At 41.0% G+C, this 18,023-nt stretch overlaps 1 protein-coding gene across 1 annotated transcript; it reads right to left on the bottom strand.

Moving 5' to 3' along the window:
• Positions 1 to 13,059: 13,059 nt before the first annotated feature.
• LOC126406268 (5-hydroxytryptamine receptor 7) lies at positions 13,060 to 17,195 on the bottom strand. The gene is made up of 2 exons (XM_050070415.1): positions 16,530 to 17,195; positions 13,060 to 15,433 (listed from the first exon to the last, which is right to left on the bottom strand). Exons 1-2 carry the CDS (start codon positions 17,108 to 17,110, stop codon positions 14,533 to 14,535), a joined length of 1,482 nt encoding a protein of 493 aa, XP_049926372.1. The 5' UTR covers positions 17,111 to 17,195; the 3' UTR covers positions 13,060 to 14,532.
• Positions 17,196 to 18,023: the final 828 nt, after the last annotated feature.

The following is an 18,023-nucleotide window of genomic DNA, read 5'->3' as shown; positions in this document are numbered from 1 at the left end:
CACTAGATGCCACCAAATTCCTCTAAATCTTACACACTGAACCTTTAAATAACTCAGGATCACTGGCCAGGTGTTCCTCTCATACACCACTCGCCCTTTAAACCTCACTGTAATTATCACATGCAGTTTAATAAATTTCAGTTTGATTACTGCAAAGTTTGTCCTGCGTTTCTCTCTTTTGTTATGGCTCGTGATCCAGCCGTAAGACACAGTTACACACAAAGCAGAGCTGTGCTTTTGGTGCAACTGCTGGCGGGTATGACGCTGTTATGTTATTTCCATCTATTACATTTTCAACTGTTTTGGTAGGCAGCTGTGTCCTCGCCTGTCCACATGTCCTTGAGCAAGACACCAGATGGTGTGAGAGACTGGCCAGGATGTAAGAGGGTTGCTGGTTTGAACTCTGCAGTGGGTAAAATATTCTGCAAAATAACCCTGCAGCTCCAGTGGTGCGCATGAGTCAAAAAGGACCTTTTCTCTTTTTTGTCTTTGTTGTAGTGGTCCTGCAGTGTGTGTGTGTGTGTGTGTGTGTGTGTGTGTGTTCAAACTAAAGAAAAACAGACACACTAAGTCAGTGGAAAGGCAGTTGTAAGAACCTCCTTCATGTAGATACAGGGGGAAAAATGAGAGAAACTAAACAAAAATGCATCATGGCCATAAGTATTTGGACACTAAAGTATCATTGATTTTAAAACAGTTTGGCTGATGATGTAGTCATTTCAGAGATCATGTTCTTCATGATTTTTATTGCATAGTATTATTATACATTGAATAATAGCAATACAGTAAAAATTGATGTGTGACATTTAATATCAGAGTATTATCAGCTCATTTGACTGTCAGGCAGAGAATGAAATGTTCTTGGTTAAGACTCATATATCTGCAACAGCAGCACTGTGGAGCAGCTTTTGGCAAATCAGCATGAATTTAAAAGTTTGGGGAAAAAACTATGTCTCAGTTTTTCGGACATGATGTTATCGTGTGTCCTGCTCCAGATGAGAATGGTGGTTAATCACAAAAAAAAGTAAGATATAATGAATACAGAGCAATGGATCAGCGTTCTGCCTCTATCTTTCACTCCCCATATTCTCCCTCTCGCTCCGTCTCCATCTTTTCACTAATGTATTTCAGCACCCTTTCTCCAAATTACACTCACACATTTGAATCTAATCTCATTTGATTTAATAATAACACAGATTTAATTATTTTTTTGTGCATTTATACATCAAAGAGGTGACTCATCGGTCTTTTGGAGGAAAGCTGTCTTTTAAAAGACGACTGGGTGAAAATCTTCAATAGAGTCTGGGATTCATTCATTTCACTGTCATCAGACAAAAAAAAAGTTTTGTTATCTTCAAAGAGACGGTCTAATCTTTGAAGGACTCAAATCACTGGAGTCACTCTTAGTTCTTGTTTTTTTCTGGGAAAGACTTAAATAAATTATACATTTGAGTGATACAATAAAAACAAGTTGTTTGTGTTTTTCTGTCTTAATTTTTTCTTTTTCTTTTTTTCTCAAAACAGTTATGTTTGATCAGTCTACCCCAAAAACACATGGAAAAAAGCACAATTTATCACTGTTGGTCTTTTTTGTGCTATGAAATGATCACTTACTACAATATTTAGACACAATCTCTGACCCAAACGTAAATGAAAAGGTCACCTTAACACTGTAATTTAAAACGTAGCGCATCACTCTTCACATTGACTGACAGTTCGTAATGTCAGGTTATGATGTATGAATACTGAATGACATGAAAATCTATATGTTCATGTTTCCTGCTGTTTCAAAGGTTTCTTTACAGCAGGAGTATTTGTAAATGATGAAAAGAATTCTTAAAATAATGATACAGTTTTCATCAAGGTTTTTTTTCCCACTAAAACATTTATTAAAACACTTTTTGTGACATTTACATGTCAGATACGGTATAACCTTTCTCTATTAAACGATAATTTGGCTACACTTTACCCTGATTGCCTTCATGTGTGTTTAAAAAGACTAAATGAGCCATTTGGGTGACTGGAAAGTGATTGTCCTGTCAGGTCAGTATTGGCGTGGAAGTGCAAATGAATAATATTGATGTATTTGCAAAGAACAAATCAATCAAAAATGACATGAGTTCCCCATATGACCCAGAATAGTTTATTGTTGTAGTCACGAGTAAACATGCTGTGCTTATATGGTTTCATAACAGGAATTTGCTTTATTGGGTACATTTACAAGTTTACCAAAACTGATATCTGTGAGTCAACACGACATAAATCAGTCAATAAATCTAAAAACACATTTCTAAGTTTCAGTCGGATGTAAGTCTTACATCAGAAGCAGACAGCTTAAGGCCAGAAATAATCTCTGAAACCTTCGTGGGAAGAGCCAAAGAATCACTTAACTGGCAACAAGCCAGCTCACAGCTAACTTTGCTGCAGAGTCAAATAACAAATCTACAAATCTATATTTTGAGTTTGTCTTTTTGACATTGGCTGGTCAGAACACAGTGTGCTTGGCTTGGTCAAACTTGTGAGAGAGAAACAGACATAAAATATGAACATTGCATTGTTCAGTTATCATTAACAGTTCATAAGTTTGTGTTATTGTGACGTGTACAAGTGTAACCGCCTTTTGAGTGTTTTACTGTCTCTAAGTCACTTTAAAAGTCATTTTAGGGGATAAATGGAAAAAAATGAGTTGATACTGTGCTTCTAATTTATTTCTATGTTGCATTCATGTTGCATCAAACTATAATAACTGCTCAGTGAACATCTCTGAAAACAAACATCAGGTAAGAATTTTGTAAAATGTTCAACTAAATAGTGACCTGTGAACTTTATTACACATTAGAACAGTAGTATTGTATAGTGTATATATTAATATTGGTAGTGCTAACAGCACACGAACTATCTTGAGCTAATGGTTAGCCTTAAATGAATACTTCACCCCCCAAATGACGATTTGTGTATCAATCATTCACAGCATTATGCTGACTTTAAGAAAAAAAACTGCTTTTCTTGCATGGTGAACAAAGGATTTAAAAAAGGAAAAAAAATCTTAATGAATTTAAGTAAAAGGGGGTCGCATTTAAAAACAGCAAAACTATATCAAACATCACTTCACAAGCTCTCACACAACCTAAACTGTCATTTATCCAGTCGTATGTATGGATGTCACGATACCAAACATTCAGTAGTCGGTGCTGATATCAGTAAAATTACACGATTCTCGATACCACAGTCGACACCACGGTAAAAAAAAAAAAAAAAATCCTAAGATCCCATGTACTTAAACAAGAAATACTTTATTAAAACATTTGCATATAAAATAACATTTCTTTTAACAGATTGATATTACATTTTTCTTTTTCTCTTTTCCTCTTTACCTATTTTTCGTTGTGAAAAACATTGATCAACATTTGCAATAAACTCAATAAACTATTAAAGTATTTACTATTTAAATTGATTTTTAATTTTAAATTGGTTTCATTTATTGTTTGTCCTGTCCCGGTGCAAATGGCGTTTTTTGACGTCCGTGGTCCAGTTGTGGAAAAATCAAACGTCGCAGTACAATAAATCAAACGTACCCCAACTGCTGTGTTTCAGAAGTAGATGCGCATGCGCAGTCACGTACAGCTGAGAGTGAAATCCCTGATCGTTAGCTCACACGCAGCTTGTTCAAGCTGTTCTCTGCGTTGTTGAAATTAAACAAAATAACATGGAACATATCTGCTTATTATGCTACTGATTTTAAAACTGAATGACATTTAATGGAGTGTTGCACGTCTTGAAGGCTGGGCTCATGGGAAACCACCAGACTCTCTCCCAGGGGAGGGGCTGGGGGAGAGAGGGAGATGTCGGGCAAGGCTCCGTCCAGCATGGACCAAAACACAGCACGGACGGTTCAAAAGCAATTCGGAACGAGTTAAAAGCAATTAATAAATGGACAAAGTGGTGTTTAAAACTGCATATATTCCTAGCAGATCTATTTTCTGGCCTAAAGTCTGGAAGAGTCATAGCACCGATTCTTCTGCTGGTATCGGTTCTTCCGGTTTTTCAAAAAAATGAGTATCACTGGGTTTGGAATCGAAAGGTATCGCGAGTATCGGTTCTCATGACATCACTAGCCGTATGCATAGTATTTGCCAAACAGACAGCCCTTTCTGACAGGTAACTGAACTGGGAGTGAAATGTTTCTATGCTCTCTTCAAAGCCAGACTCCATTGACAAAAACAGTAATTTTACCTCACTGAACACAGGAGCTGCTGGGCTACCACTGCCTCCATCAGTTAGTTTGTGTTATTGTGTGACTTAAGTGTTTTAAAGGGTTAGTTTTGATTCACCAAAGTCACACAACAGCACAAAGTAACTAACTGATCGAGGCAGCGATAGACCTGTGTTCACTGAGCTAAAATGACTGTTTTAGTCAATGGAGTCTGGCTTTGAAGAAAGCGTAAATAAGTTTCACTTTCAGTTCAGTTATTTTCAGCAACACTGACAAGGTGTGACGACTTCCAGGCTAATTTAGTATGCTGTTTTAGTAGTAGGTGATATGGCAGTATTAGCCATTAAGCCCCAGTGACTGCTTCACGTGTCAGATATGTGTTTCTTTGGCTCCACTCATCGAGGTTTTACTCCGACAATTAATTATTTGTTAGTTGTTCCCGTGGTTGTTAATTATTTCTGCCTGGAGTGTACCCCTGCTGCACATGAATACGTGTGTAACTAAAATACCAATCAGCACAATTTAAACAACACGCCATCTGCTTCTATTTGTCAAGCAAAAACCTCATGTCTCCGTATAAACAGCCAGCTTTCACATGCTGTTTTCCTGCAGACCAATATGTATCTTTAAATGCATTTTTAAATGTCTGGTTCAAGGCTAACCATGCATCCTCTATATAAAAGAAAACAGTCAGAGCTGTTACATACTGCACTTGCTCTAATTCGCTACAGTGGCAGCTTCTTCTTCAGAGAGAGTTTTCTGTAAATGAACTGTCTCTTTCTTCATCACCCTCACTGTCCTGGAGCGAGGCACTGAGTCAATACCATCTGCCCCTTTGAAGTATCACAAATAAGTGTTGTAATATGAAGGAGATACAGGGTTTTTGACACTTTGCTTGTATTTTTAGAAAGGCTGACAATAGCCTTGAAAAGCTTTATTCTTAGTACTCTCTAATCAGAAACAGTGAAGCGATGCAAGCTTCTGAAATAGAAAAAAACAATGCTTTGTGCAGTTTCAGGTGTTATTTTTACATAAAGCAATACATTTTGATGAAGCAAACAAAGCCACACAGCCAGTTGTGGGTTTTCCATAAGAGGTCAAGATAAGGACAGGAAGTCAGTTTATGTTTAGAATCATTTCAATACAAACTATGGTTGTGCAGCTCAGTCAGAGAGAATAACAACTAAGCTTGTGATTTACTTCTGTACATATAAGCAAGTGTCTGTGTTCAATCTCACACAGGCTCCGCCCTCCACTGGACTATTTGGGTAATACCCCTCTAATCACAAGCACGCATTCGCAAATGAACAAAGCATAAAGTAACTGGCTGATCAGAATGGGCCAACTTAAATATGTGTGGACCCCAAAGTATAAAGGGAGGTGGATTCCTGCCGTGGGTGGTTAGCGGGGTACACCCTGGACAGGCCTCCAGACCTACAGGCAAATTTGAGTCACCAGTTAACCTGATATGCATGTGTTGGATTGTGGATTGAAGCTGGGGAACCTGGAGGGGGCCCATTGTGACACGTTGGGGGCAGGCAGGCTTCCTGGTTCAGGCAGGCACCCTCTTGCTGTGAGGCGACAACGCTAACCACTGCACCACCACCGCTAATAGAACTAGGGTTACAATATCGTAACCTTCGCTCTGTCTTGATGTGTTCATCAGAACAGGAAGTCCATACAGTAAAGAAGGTCTTCCCATTGAAATTGATTGATTCACACTTTTTTCATAGGATGATGATGATATTTTTTAGGTATTTTGTTCTTACGCCCTTTGAATTTGTATCATTTTTATGTCTTGTGTTGGAATGCTGAATCTCCTGTCAGAAAAACAAATTTACCCTTGGGTACTTAAAAAAAAAAACCTTAAACCCTTGAAAGAAATAATGTCATTACCCAAACCGTTTCCGTATTTAAGTGAACTAGTGTAGTGCCTGTTTAAAATGTGCCTGTTCAGAATGGGCTGACTGCTCGGCCTCTGGTATTGCCGCTTGCAGTTTTGCAAGAGTCGCTCATCCAAACAACATCATACTGGGCACTGTGCTTCCTCAACGATTGACTTCCGTGACGTAACTGTGTCTCCGAGCAATGCTACGGGTCATTTGGGTGCAAAAGCTCACACAAACATTTTATGGCCTCAGTGAAATCCAAGGCATTCATTCTGAAAGTTACATCACTGATGCTTAAAATGTTAGAGTTTGCTAAATTGTAACATCTCCGATCTCTTTCTCTCCAATGATCTTGCACATACTGTAGCAAGCGACAGAGTGAATGTACTGTAGCAAGCGACAGAGTGTGAGCTATACCCAGCATGCCGTTCGGCAGTATAAGAGTTAGCAGGGTTGTTAATATACTACACAGTGTTTCTGGCGGTAGTAACACACTACCAATAAAAACGTCACATATCTTAAAAGCACTTGACACTACCCTTTCTCTGGTCCTCAGCAATCCCAGCCCATTATCATTCCCAAGTTATCAAATGTCGCCATTTAAGTAATGGTCCTGAAAAGTACTCCCACATGGCTGACATTCCCACTTTTTCTCTGTACTTTTGTTGGGACTACCGGAACGTTCTCTAGTGCTCATGCTGTTGTTTTGAGACACGCCTCTACATGCTGGTGGATTGATAGAAGTGCTAGAGCAGATCACTGGAATGCACTGCTTGAATCGTGGAGCGCTGGGCTGGATAGAAAACCTGGATTTCACGTAAAACCGTATCGGGAGTGCTTGGATCGGATTTTTTCCATGCAGTCTGATCCGATGCCGATGCATGTTTTTTGCTAATATCACAGGCCGATGCCAATCCAAATATCGGATCGGGACATCCCTAATTTTCGTCAGTGATTTGGACGTCAGACACCGACGCAAACCTCGGACTGTCACCAGGGAGGCCACTGTTTCCTTCCTGTGTGAATTCTGAGCCAAATTATGATCTTTTTTTGTAAACCTAACCATGTGCTTTTTTAGCACAACAAAAATGAGGTGTTTACCGACATTGTACTTTTATTTTGAAAAGACTGTATGAATCTAACGAGCTGAACCGGTGTAAACGGAAGTTTATTTTGAAAAGACACAATGCATGTAACAGGTGTAAATTGACAGTGTCAACAACAGATGCAGGAGGATACCTAGCACTTCATATTCAGATGTGAAAGTCTCCTGACAAAATGTTGATACTTGACAAGTCAGGATGAGAACGTGTTGGCAATCCACCCACCAAGTTTAGAGTTGATCATATGAACAGTTGTCAAGAAAATGAAAGGACAGACAGACAGACAGAGACTCCTTCCGTTTTAGTCAGATTTAATGATTCGATTGAGCAAATCATGTCACTTCACATATTTGCTCATCACCCACTGCCCGGTTACAACTGTACAGACTGTAAACTATATTTACATTTAAAACAGGTCTAAATCTTCCCCTTGGAGGGTTGAGTACTTCCATCATTGTGTGATCCATTAAAAATTGTCCATTCACTACAGTATTGACCTTAAATCATAAAATGCATTACTCCAAACCATTCATTTTGATTGTACTTGTATGTGTTGAAGTTTTCTTCTAGAGTTTGTTATGGGTCATATGGTCATAAACCATAAGATTAATTAATATCCTGCTGTTCAAGTAAAAACAAGGCTTCCCCATGGCTGCAGTGACACATATTTTACAGTCCTGTCCACGGGAATAGTTTGTCGGTAATTATGGAATTGTGTAATCTGGTAACATGATTGGTCAAAGACGCATTGCATCCGTGCAGATAAATCCCATAAAGCTTGTTTTGCAGGCTTTATGGGTCGTTAAGCCCAACTGTTGTGGTTGCCAGGGAGCAATGGAGTCACCTCCTTTTTATCATAATATATGCACAGCATTTTTCACATAATACATGTGTTGGTAAACAGCATATGAAAGCGTTATTGCCCCCCCGAGGACTGTTCTTTGTTGTGTGTACTTTGAGGCTGCTGACAATACAAAGTCCTGCAGGATCAATGCTGTGTGTATAATCCCAGCAAATAACATCCCCTTTGGTACAACTGCTCTATAAAAAAAGGTGATTAAATGTTCTGAAACAGGACTGCATCATGGTCAAAAACAGCATATGATTAGGACATCCAACATCTGTGCCAAGAGGCTAAGCATCTGTTGGCACGAAAATTGAAATACATTTCTGGCACACATATGTATTTACTTTTATAGTAGTCTTGAGCAGCAGTTAGTTGAAGTCACCTCAGTTCAGCAAGGTATGTCTTAAATATTAAAAATCCAGGGTGCATCTTGTTTTTGTCATCTTAGGTCTTACATCATCCATCACCATTTAAAAAATACCATATTTTAATCAACGTTTTGTTTAACAGTCATTTCCCAACAGCATTTTAGGTCGTCCTCACATTGTGGATATTTTCAAAGCAAAACTTTCACACCTTTTGTTTGGCAGCCATCAGGTCTGTACCATTGTATCGCTTGATCTTTGGTTGGTGTGTCATTTTAGCTGCCATTGACAGAGATCTCCATATCTTAATGGCTGGTTCACAACCTTTAGACCTTTCAGCCATACAGTTATTCTATTACCTCTCTTATTTTTTTATTTTTATTTTTTATTTTCACACTATTACACAAGGAAGAAGTAAAAAATGACGGTGAATTCTAAAAAAGAAAACTAAATTTGTGTAGCAAATATTTTGTTAATCATCTCACAGCCTCTTAGATTTATCTTGGTACCTTGGATTTTCCACCAAACTGGTTGTAAAATTGTCACAACACCTATAAATTAGGAAAAACTAAGTGATTTTTGTGATACAGTTTTCAGTTTGCACCATAAAGATCTTAGCAGCTTGGTCTGGCTCCTTAACTCAGTTCCAAACTAATTAATGTACAACAGGTAAGAAAGAGTGAGACTTTAAAAAGATGTGGGTGTTGTTCACTTCAGTCCTGCTGTCAGTGAAGGTGACTGCTTTGATCAGATACATTTATGTGGCCACCAGAGTGTTTTCAGGAATGCTCACCCAGGAAAGTGGAGCGAGGCAGAGAGGCTATTCTGTTCAAAAGAAGGGCACATTCAGTCGAACTTGTCAACCTGTCTGAGGCTGAGATGCAGCTGACAGCCAGTGAATGCCACAGGTGTGCCTCTACCTTTAATTTACCTTTTAACCCATCGCCCCTCCTCTCTCGCTTCCCCAGTGATGCAACCCGTGTTTGGCCGGTAACATCACCAGAGAGCCAGGTGCGTGGTATGTAATGCTCTGTTAAGTCAAGCTGTGGTTTGTTCTTGATTTTCTTTTGTGATAATCATGATTGTGCAGTTGTTTCCCACTTGGTTTGTCAATGTTTAGTTCCATCCATGCGAGTTGGCACCATCAAAAACAAAACACATTGGCATTGTACATTTCCGCAAACCAGGAGTACGTTACATTTGTGTGTTTCCAGAGTGATTAAGTATATGAGCTGACTTTGTCATGCTGAAATGAATGGCGTGACCCCTGCCAATATGCAGAAAACTGTTTGAGACCAACAAACGACACAAGAGGTTGTTTTTTAGCAGGTCATTGCTGTATTTCTAGCAGCTTTTAAGCCACCACATGTTGGAGTTTTTTAATGACCTGTTGCTGTTTTTCCAACCAAGATAGTGCCATGAAAAGTGGTTGTTTTTTACAGAAACAGAGCTGTGTTTCCAGCCGGGATTGTGCCGGCAAAACTGGGTATTTTAAGACAAAACATGATCATATCCTAACCATAACCAAGCGGTTTTCGTGTCTTAACATAACCACACATTTACCACAGCATTGATGAAATGTAAAATTTAGCGTATTCTCTCTATAATTAACAAATGTGACATATCCATGGTTTGCAGTAACGTACAATGCCAACATTATTCTGGTCACTGGGTTGTGTCAAAATAACAATAACTTCACTCCTCCATTAGTTTTCATGGTGGATGTGTGTGTGTAATACTGTGCTCCTCCGAGATTTTGGATGCACTCACTTTTGGATGCTCTTTTGGAAACGTGTGCCCCTGCTCATATCCACTGGCAAACACTCTCCATAAATTTTATGACAGGAAATGGAGCCGTGCCATGGCGGCAGCGAGCCCAGAACGAGTACAGTTCAGTGGCTCTCAACCTTTTCAGCTCACGGCCCCCAAAGTGAACCAATTTCTTTACTTACAAGGCTGAAGGCATGAACGGGCCGCACCATGAACTATGACAGCAAAATATATATCTTTTTTTTTTTTACCCATTTCAGCTCAGGTTACCTCAGGCAAATCACAAGGTAATGACCAATACTTGTACCCATATACACAATCATGCCTATTTTTCTCTGGATGAACTTTTTGTTGTTTAGTAGGCAGTTTGGATTCTTTCTTATTAACTTGAAATGTGTATAATATTTCCCGCACTTGCTTTTTATTTAATTTTGGCAACCTGGATGAATCTACAGCACCTCTGTTGCAGTCCTTCTCTTAAGGCTCAGAAGCTGGGCATATTTTTGCATTAAAATAAATATTACACAGAGCACCTTTAATTAATGACTAGAGAGGAAATGAAGATGGAAAGTACAATCTTCACACGTTCTCAGTACAAAGAGATTTTTATGAAATTGACTAACTTGCCTCGGTTGCATCTCCTCAGCACGCAGTGCAAATTCAAGTTAATGAGGACAAAGTCTCAGCAGCACAGTCTGTACTATTTCTGGCAGGGTAGTAAAAAAAAAGTCGTCAGACAAATCCAACTCTGCAGTAACACCTCTTTGCGACTTATCTCTTTACACATTTAAAAAAAAAAACAATAATAGGGGGAAAATGGCAGAAATAGGACAAAGCATGTCCCAGCTGTCATGTTCAGGGTACTTACAGTCAACATACAGTAAGAGCTTATTCCTGTTATTACACACAGGACATGGCATCAACATCAAAGTAATTGGAAATTTGGTGTGCACATATACAGTATATGCACTCTGTCACTGCTCCAGTTCACTTCCCCAGAGCCAAACCTGTGCTTTACTATAATGAAATGCTGAGCTGAGAGTCTCCTCTCTGAGGGAGTGGCTTGGAAACGCCAATGAAACGCCGGCTATCATCTGCCCTCTTTCCTCCTACGTCCAAATCAGATTTCTACTCCGTGCCGCACCCTAGATTAATGGCCCAAGAGACAGCTACATTAGATCCTGCGCCTCTGTAATTAGTTTCTGTGATCACATAGAACTCAGTAATAGCAGAAGGTGAGTAGGTGAAGAATCTCAAACTTGCTCCTAAAAGTTTGACACCTTGGAAGATGTAAAACTGAAGTTTGTAGCTACATTGCTGACAAGATCAGCTAAATAATTAATTGGTCGATCAAAAGAGAAATGATTGTCAACTATTTTAATACCTAATGAACATGGGCGGGTTATGAGACAATGGGCACAGACAGCAGAAGACCTCACCACCTCTCTTACACAGGAGGAAGACACTGAGTTTTTGGTGGTTTTGCCTCTTTTGTCGTTGTTTTGTGTCTCTTTGTAGTTGTCTGCATGTTTTTTTAGGGTTTTGTGTCTCTTTGTGGTGGTTTTGCCTCTTTTGTAGTATTTTTTTTTTTTTATCTTTTTGTGTCTTTTTGTAGTTATTTAGAGTGTCTTCCTGGTCAGTACGTTTTAATTTGACTAACATTTTGCAGGGAAAGGCCCCTGACATTTTGGGGCCCTGGGCCTGTGCCTAGTAGGTCCATTCAGTTTTCCATCCATGCCAATTCATTTTTCAAACCTATTTTCTCAGTCAGTTCCTTCCCAAAGTTTTAAGTATGATGGGATTCTACAATGAAATGTTGTTTAAACACTTTTATTATTTCATGGGAAAATGTTTGTGTCATGTTTTTTCCTTCCTTTACTTACTGGTTTGAAGTGGGCGGGGCTTAGTTGGAAAAAGATGATGGCACTTATTTCTGAGCTTCTATTGGAGTGTAGCGACATCACACAATCCTGATGAAGCAGAATATCTTCCTTTTTTTGTTAAAAGTTTAATAAATAAAAGCTAAGAACTCATGAATGTTTAATGATACAGATAAAGACTTGAGACTATTTGCGCGTTCCAGTACTCATACTATCATACTATTTAGTATGACAGAAAAAGACGTCAAATTCAGTGTGCCAAAAATACCAGGATGTTCTACTGCACCTGGTCGTATTTTGTAGTATGCAAGCCAGCATGCTTTTCTGGCTGTTCTGACCCTCAATCCTCTGCGCTGCTGACGATACATCACATTGACTGAGCTGCAAACAGATGACAGTTTGACAGCTCGTTAACAGCTGTCTGAAGCTGCAATGACGGACGACAGCACCTTAAAGTGACTGATGACCAGTTAAATAGTGATAATCGGAACACTGAATGTTTAAGTGAACAAAATAATCATAAAGTTAACCAACAAGAAACTGACAAAAGGGCATAACGATAAAAGTAACAGTGACAGAGATGTAATTTGCCGTGAATAAAATATACAATGTGCAGTTATAACTTAAATGTTAGAACCAAATTCATTGCAAAGAAGTAAAAGCAGATTCTGTCTCTGGTGATCTTGGTGAATGGCGTTTTGTTTTATCATCAAGGTAATGGATATATGAGCAATAGGGGCAAAGTTCAGGGCGCAATGTAATGATGATGCAGTATGTCCTGATTGTGTGCATACTTCATGCAACAGTATGTACTATGTAAGGGCCTAACATACTAAAAGTAAAAAGTATACTTTTGGAACGCAGCACAATTTCTAGGGGTTTTAAGTTATATACTGCCCACAATTTGCAGGTAACAGCCCCCCAAATGCAATGTTCAGTCTGTCGTCTATCACTGTAACTTGATTATCTTTGGGCTGTTGGTCAGACAACACAAGGAATTCGACGACATCACCTTGGGGTCTGAGAAATTGTCATTTGGCATTTATTGTGTATTTTCTGACATTCTTTAGACCAGAAATAACCAGCTGTTGAACTGATAATGACTTGGTATGACATGGGTATGGATTGGGATAGTGTCACTGAAATAAAAAAAATCTACAAGAGAAAAGCAGACCATCTTGAAATCTCAGTTTTAACCATGATCCACTCCTCCATTAGCTTTTGTCTGGATAGTGCCTGGCTCACAAGCTATTGTGTGACATAATACACAACAAGGCTCACACGGAGCCACGATCGACTCGGGAGTGCTCACAGGACTGTCACACACTGTGTCAAATCTAAAACACGAGGTGCATAGTTTGAAAAGAAACTCTTCTGTGCTGTAAATCAACCTTTAACGATGACTGAGTAAAAGGCACAGGCACATTCAAATAAGTCCTAAGTGATGATTTTTCTCTATACATCTTTACATCTCTACTGTGTTGGCTTCCATCCTGTGATATCACCTACTAGTTCCTCACATCATCGAGTGAGCAGCCTGGTTATAAAACATCCGATGCTGATTGATGAATCGTTTTTCAACAAAGTCGTGGTCAGGACTTGAGAAGAGGAGAAGGGAGCAAATTTTGGCACATTCAACACATTGTGGCATTAACAAAAAAAAGCTTCTTCAAAAGATATAAACTCATGTCAGGTCTGGTAGATCGTCAGAGGACCTCTGAAATAAGGTTTGTCCCAGAAACAGCACGGCTGTCGACTTGTGTACAAATTTTACATGTCAGTTGAGCTTTTATTGTCCTCTTGTTATCATGCTTGTCCACTGAAGGAAACTCAACATTTAGAAGCAGTGAAAAATAGTGTCACTGTGATGACCAGGGACCAAGGTGAACACATTTGGTGTTGTAGCCTCATGGGCCGCTTGCTCTCCAAGAACTCCTCCATTTTTGTTTGTTAGTTTTCCTTGGCTCAGTCTGAAAATTCAAGACACTGGCTGCTGCGGTAGAAAAGTTTCCACTCATGGTGGTGAGAGTGCAAAGTCATTGTGTAGCTCCACCAACTTTTGTAACAGTGTCATGTGCAAAAGACTGTTCAGTAGGGTAGCAACCAGTTGTGAATGCACCAAGGTAGCGACCATCATTACACTAGCTGGCCATAATTGTTCAGTAGCAGTGAGTGCACTGCAGCGGCCACTATTCAGACAATATGAATTCATCACAATGTTCCCTCAATTTTTTCCGCGATCCCCAGATAATAAGATTCAGGCTTCTTCAGTGTTCCTTCATGTGCACCCATTTAATCACAGCATCCTGCCTCATCTCACCTGAGCAATCATTTCACAAATTTGGGGAAATAACCATTCTGGCAGCGTGGTGGCCTTGTGCCGCAGTCTAAACCCCACTAGGCATTCTCCCTGGCAGTTGTCTCTGTTGGTCTCTGCAGCATCGTTGATTGGCAGACCTACAGCTTTACACATCAGTGTCTGGCTTCTCCACCAGTTTCAGAGCCTCGTGCATGCCAGCCGCTGACAGCTTCCGATTGATGTTCCTGTAGCGGCACCGCAGGAGGTTACTGTAGGTGGTCCTCAGATCACGATTGAAAAATGCATAAATAAAAGGATTAATGAGGGAGTTGGCGTATCCCAGCCACAACAGAGTTCTTTCCAGCCAGAGCGGCACACAGCTGCACTCCACGCCGCAGACAAACGGCCTCGCAGTGGACACCAAGAAGAACGGCAGCCAGCAGAAGGAGAAGGCGCCCACCACGATGCCCAGAGTGGCTGCAGCCTTCTGCTCCCGTTTGAAGATGGACTGGTTTTTCCTGTGCCGGCGTTGGTGGTGTTCGCCGGTCTTGAGGAGGCGAGAGACGCGCGTGCTGCACTCCTCCTCCACCTCACGCTGGAGCTTTAACGCTGCTGCCACACAGTCCAAGCTCTCCTCTTCCTCAGGTTCCTCCTCTTCAGCCTCTGTCCCTTCGACACTAACTGTTTCTCCTGATGCTGCTGGCCGGTGAGCATCATGCCCCCCTCTTCCCCCCCGAGGAGCCGCCCCTGCACTCTGCTCCCCGTCCCTGGGGAAGCCAGTGATGGTGTGCTTGGCAGCGCTGAGCTTGGCCGCCCGGTAGATCCTGTAGTACATGATCAGCATCACTGACATGGGGATGTAGAACGCCACAGCTGTAGAGTAGACGGTGTAGCCAAAGTCTTGACTGATGAGGCAAACTCTTCCGTCATTGACGTTCTGCGCCCAGCCGAACAGAGGGGGCAGGGTGATGGAGGCTGAGAGGAGCCACACTGACACGATCATTTTGGCCATGCAGCAGCCGTTTTGCCGGACAGGATACGTCAGGGGTTTTGTGATACCCAGATACCTACAGAGAAAAATGATTAAAAATCTCTTAAACAGGCAGACACATTTTAATTTAGGTTGTGATCTCTTTTACACAGGTATTTTCTTGCCTTATTCTACTCTGAGTAAGTGATGCTCCCTCCACCCTCAACAAGGTGCCCTTGAGCAAGGTGCTTAACAACAAACTGTGGTTGCCATATGCAGCCCCCAGGTTGGAAGCTGAAAGCTCCAAGATGCTGAGAAAGACCATATGTGACCAACAAACCTTTCAGTGTTAAATAAAGCTTAGCTCCACATGGGCCGTTTCACTACAGAGCACACTTACAGGATTATGCCTCACTGGTTTAAAACAATACATATAGTACATTTAGATACCGGATTTAACCCACCAGCCCACAGCAGATACACAGGCATGTGGGTGCTCATGAAACATCTGCATAATTTTATTAAATTTACAAATTTATATGTGAACAAAAAGCTATAAATCATTCATTACAGTGATTTTAAATTTAGATCTGGAGCAATTTGAGAGTCATTTCTTGAATACTGCTTCTGAATGCTTTCACTCTCCACTCTGGTCCTTTTATTTCCTTTTAAACGGGGTTTTCATTTAGAACGGAATCTGGCGCACAGTGGACAAAGAACCGTATCGAAAGGTCACAGGTTTGATCCCCTCATCAGCCACTTTGTGTCACCAGTGTTGTCCCAGTGCCCTTGAGAGAGACAATGAACCTCCGCGCTCTGACCTCCCGTGTATTTGAGCGACAAAATATTTTTATTAGAATGCGTAATGGATTTTTTTAAGAATATGGTGAGAGGGAAAAGTGGGATTAAAAACTAAGGAAGGGATATTGCCAAAAACGTGTCTGCCTCTGACAAAATCTTCATGTGGAGAGTCTGATTCCAAAACTGCGATGCGTAAAAGTTGAATGAATCAATAATAAAAAAAATAAGGGTACTTATATTACAAGTTGTACATCTGCCCTGGTGTCCTTTCTGTCTTGTGCTAATAATGACCAAGTAACTTTATATAGTGTGATAGTTTTTACATATTGTTTTACTGCATTTAGGAATAAACATCTTCACTCTGTTAAAGGCATAAAATAAGTTTATCTCACCTGTCAATGCTGATTACGCACAGAGTCATGATGGACGCGGTGCAGCACATCACATCCATGGCGATAAAAACGTTACAGAAAAACTGTCCGAATATCCACTGACCGCCAATCAAGTCCGTAATGCTGACAAACGGCATCACGGCCAGAGCCACTGACAGGTCCGCCACGGCAAGCGAAACGATCAGATAGTTGGACGGCTGGCGCAGCTTTTTGACGAAGCACACGGAGATGACCACCAGTAAGTTCCCGCAGATGGTGGACAGTGTGAGCATGGTGAGCACCCCGCCGATCAGGACTTTCTCAAACCGGCCATAGCTTAGGATCTGCTCGCCGCACCGGGTCCCGTTCGTCTCCATGACCTGCGGCTGACTGGAGGTGGTTGGAGAAGTCGTTGCTGCCGCTGCTGCTGCTGCCTCTGCGGCGCCCTGCGCAATCTTCAGCAGCCGGGGCGCAAGAGCCTCCGAGATCATCATGTTGGTGGAGCCCCCGGGATCTCCACCACCGGCTCTATCTTCTATCATGAACGACGACCTCATGTTGCCACCACCGAAAGTTGCGTTACTCGCTCCCACAACAACCATTCTGCTGCCTTCTGTTCCTTTTTATCCATGGACTTGGAGACCCGTCCGGTGGTGACATAGATGCGCACGGATGTGCCGGTGTTGGTGTGAGAAATGAGTAATTCCTTTCCACAGCCCCTCCTCAGGCTAAACTACTCTGACATGCTCTCTTTCCTTCATAAAGCCTCAACGCCTTAATTTAGAGGCATACTCGTCATTACGCACGTGGCACGCCGAAGGCATATTCCCAAAATACCTGACCTATAAAATACGATTTTATTTCTTGTTGTCCACCCTGACAGCCCTCCTACTTTTCGGCCCGATGTGCAGAAAGATAGAAACTTAAAAACCGCAGTGCGCGCGTATATATCTCAAAAGTTGACGTGTGACGTCAAAAGACATGTTGGATAGCCTATAGGCTGCCGAATACCGACTATTTAAGCATGCAAAAAAAAAAAAAAAAAAGATCCACGGCACACGAAAAATCTCTCAGGCCTCTTTGTAGTTCAATCTACTGAAAATGTCTTGGCAAGGACAAAGTGTGTCCATGGATGAGCGTGCGTAATTGCGCAGAATGACGAAATGTTCTGTTTCAAATTTATTTTGGTATCGCCTCTGTTATTAAGTGTTTCTCCCTCCACGCAGTCACGCACGCACGCGCACACATATACACACACAGGAGAGAGATAAAGACAAAGGGTGAGATTACACAGAATGTGAGAGGACAGTGAATGATAGTGTGAAGGAGTGGGCAGTCGCCGGGCATTTTAGTAAATTGCTACTATTACTATAAAAATAATCCATCCAAGAAAAACTGAGGAGCGTCCTGCCATATTTCTGAGATATGACAGCACAGTGTCATTGGGTTATATTTCTGATTTGTTCCAGGGTCTGTTATCGTTCCGCTTTTAAGGAAAAAGATACAAGTGACTTT

Source organism: Epinephelus moara, chromosome 19 (genome assembly GCF_006386435.1).
Source record: "Epinephelus moara isolate mb chromosome 19, YSFRI_EMoa_1.0, whole genome shotgun sequence".
In the NCBI taxonomy this organism is placed as follows: domain Eukaryota; kingdom Metazoa; phylum Chordata; class Actinopteri; order Perciformes; family Serranidae; genus Epinephelus; species Epinephelus moara.
This window is presented reverse-complemented; position numbering and strand designations above follow the sequence as displayed.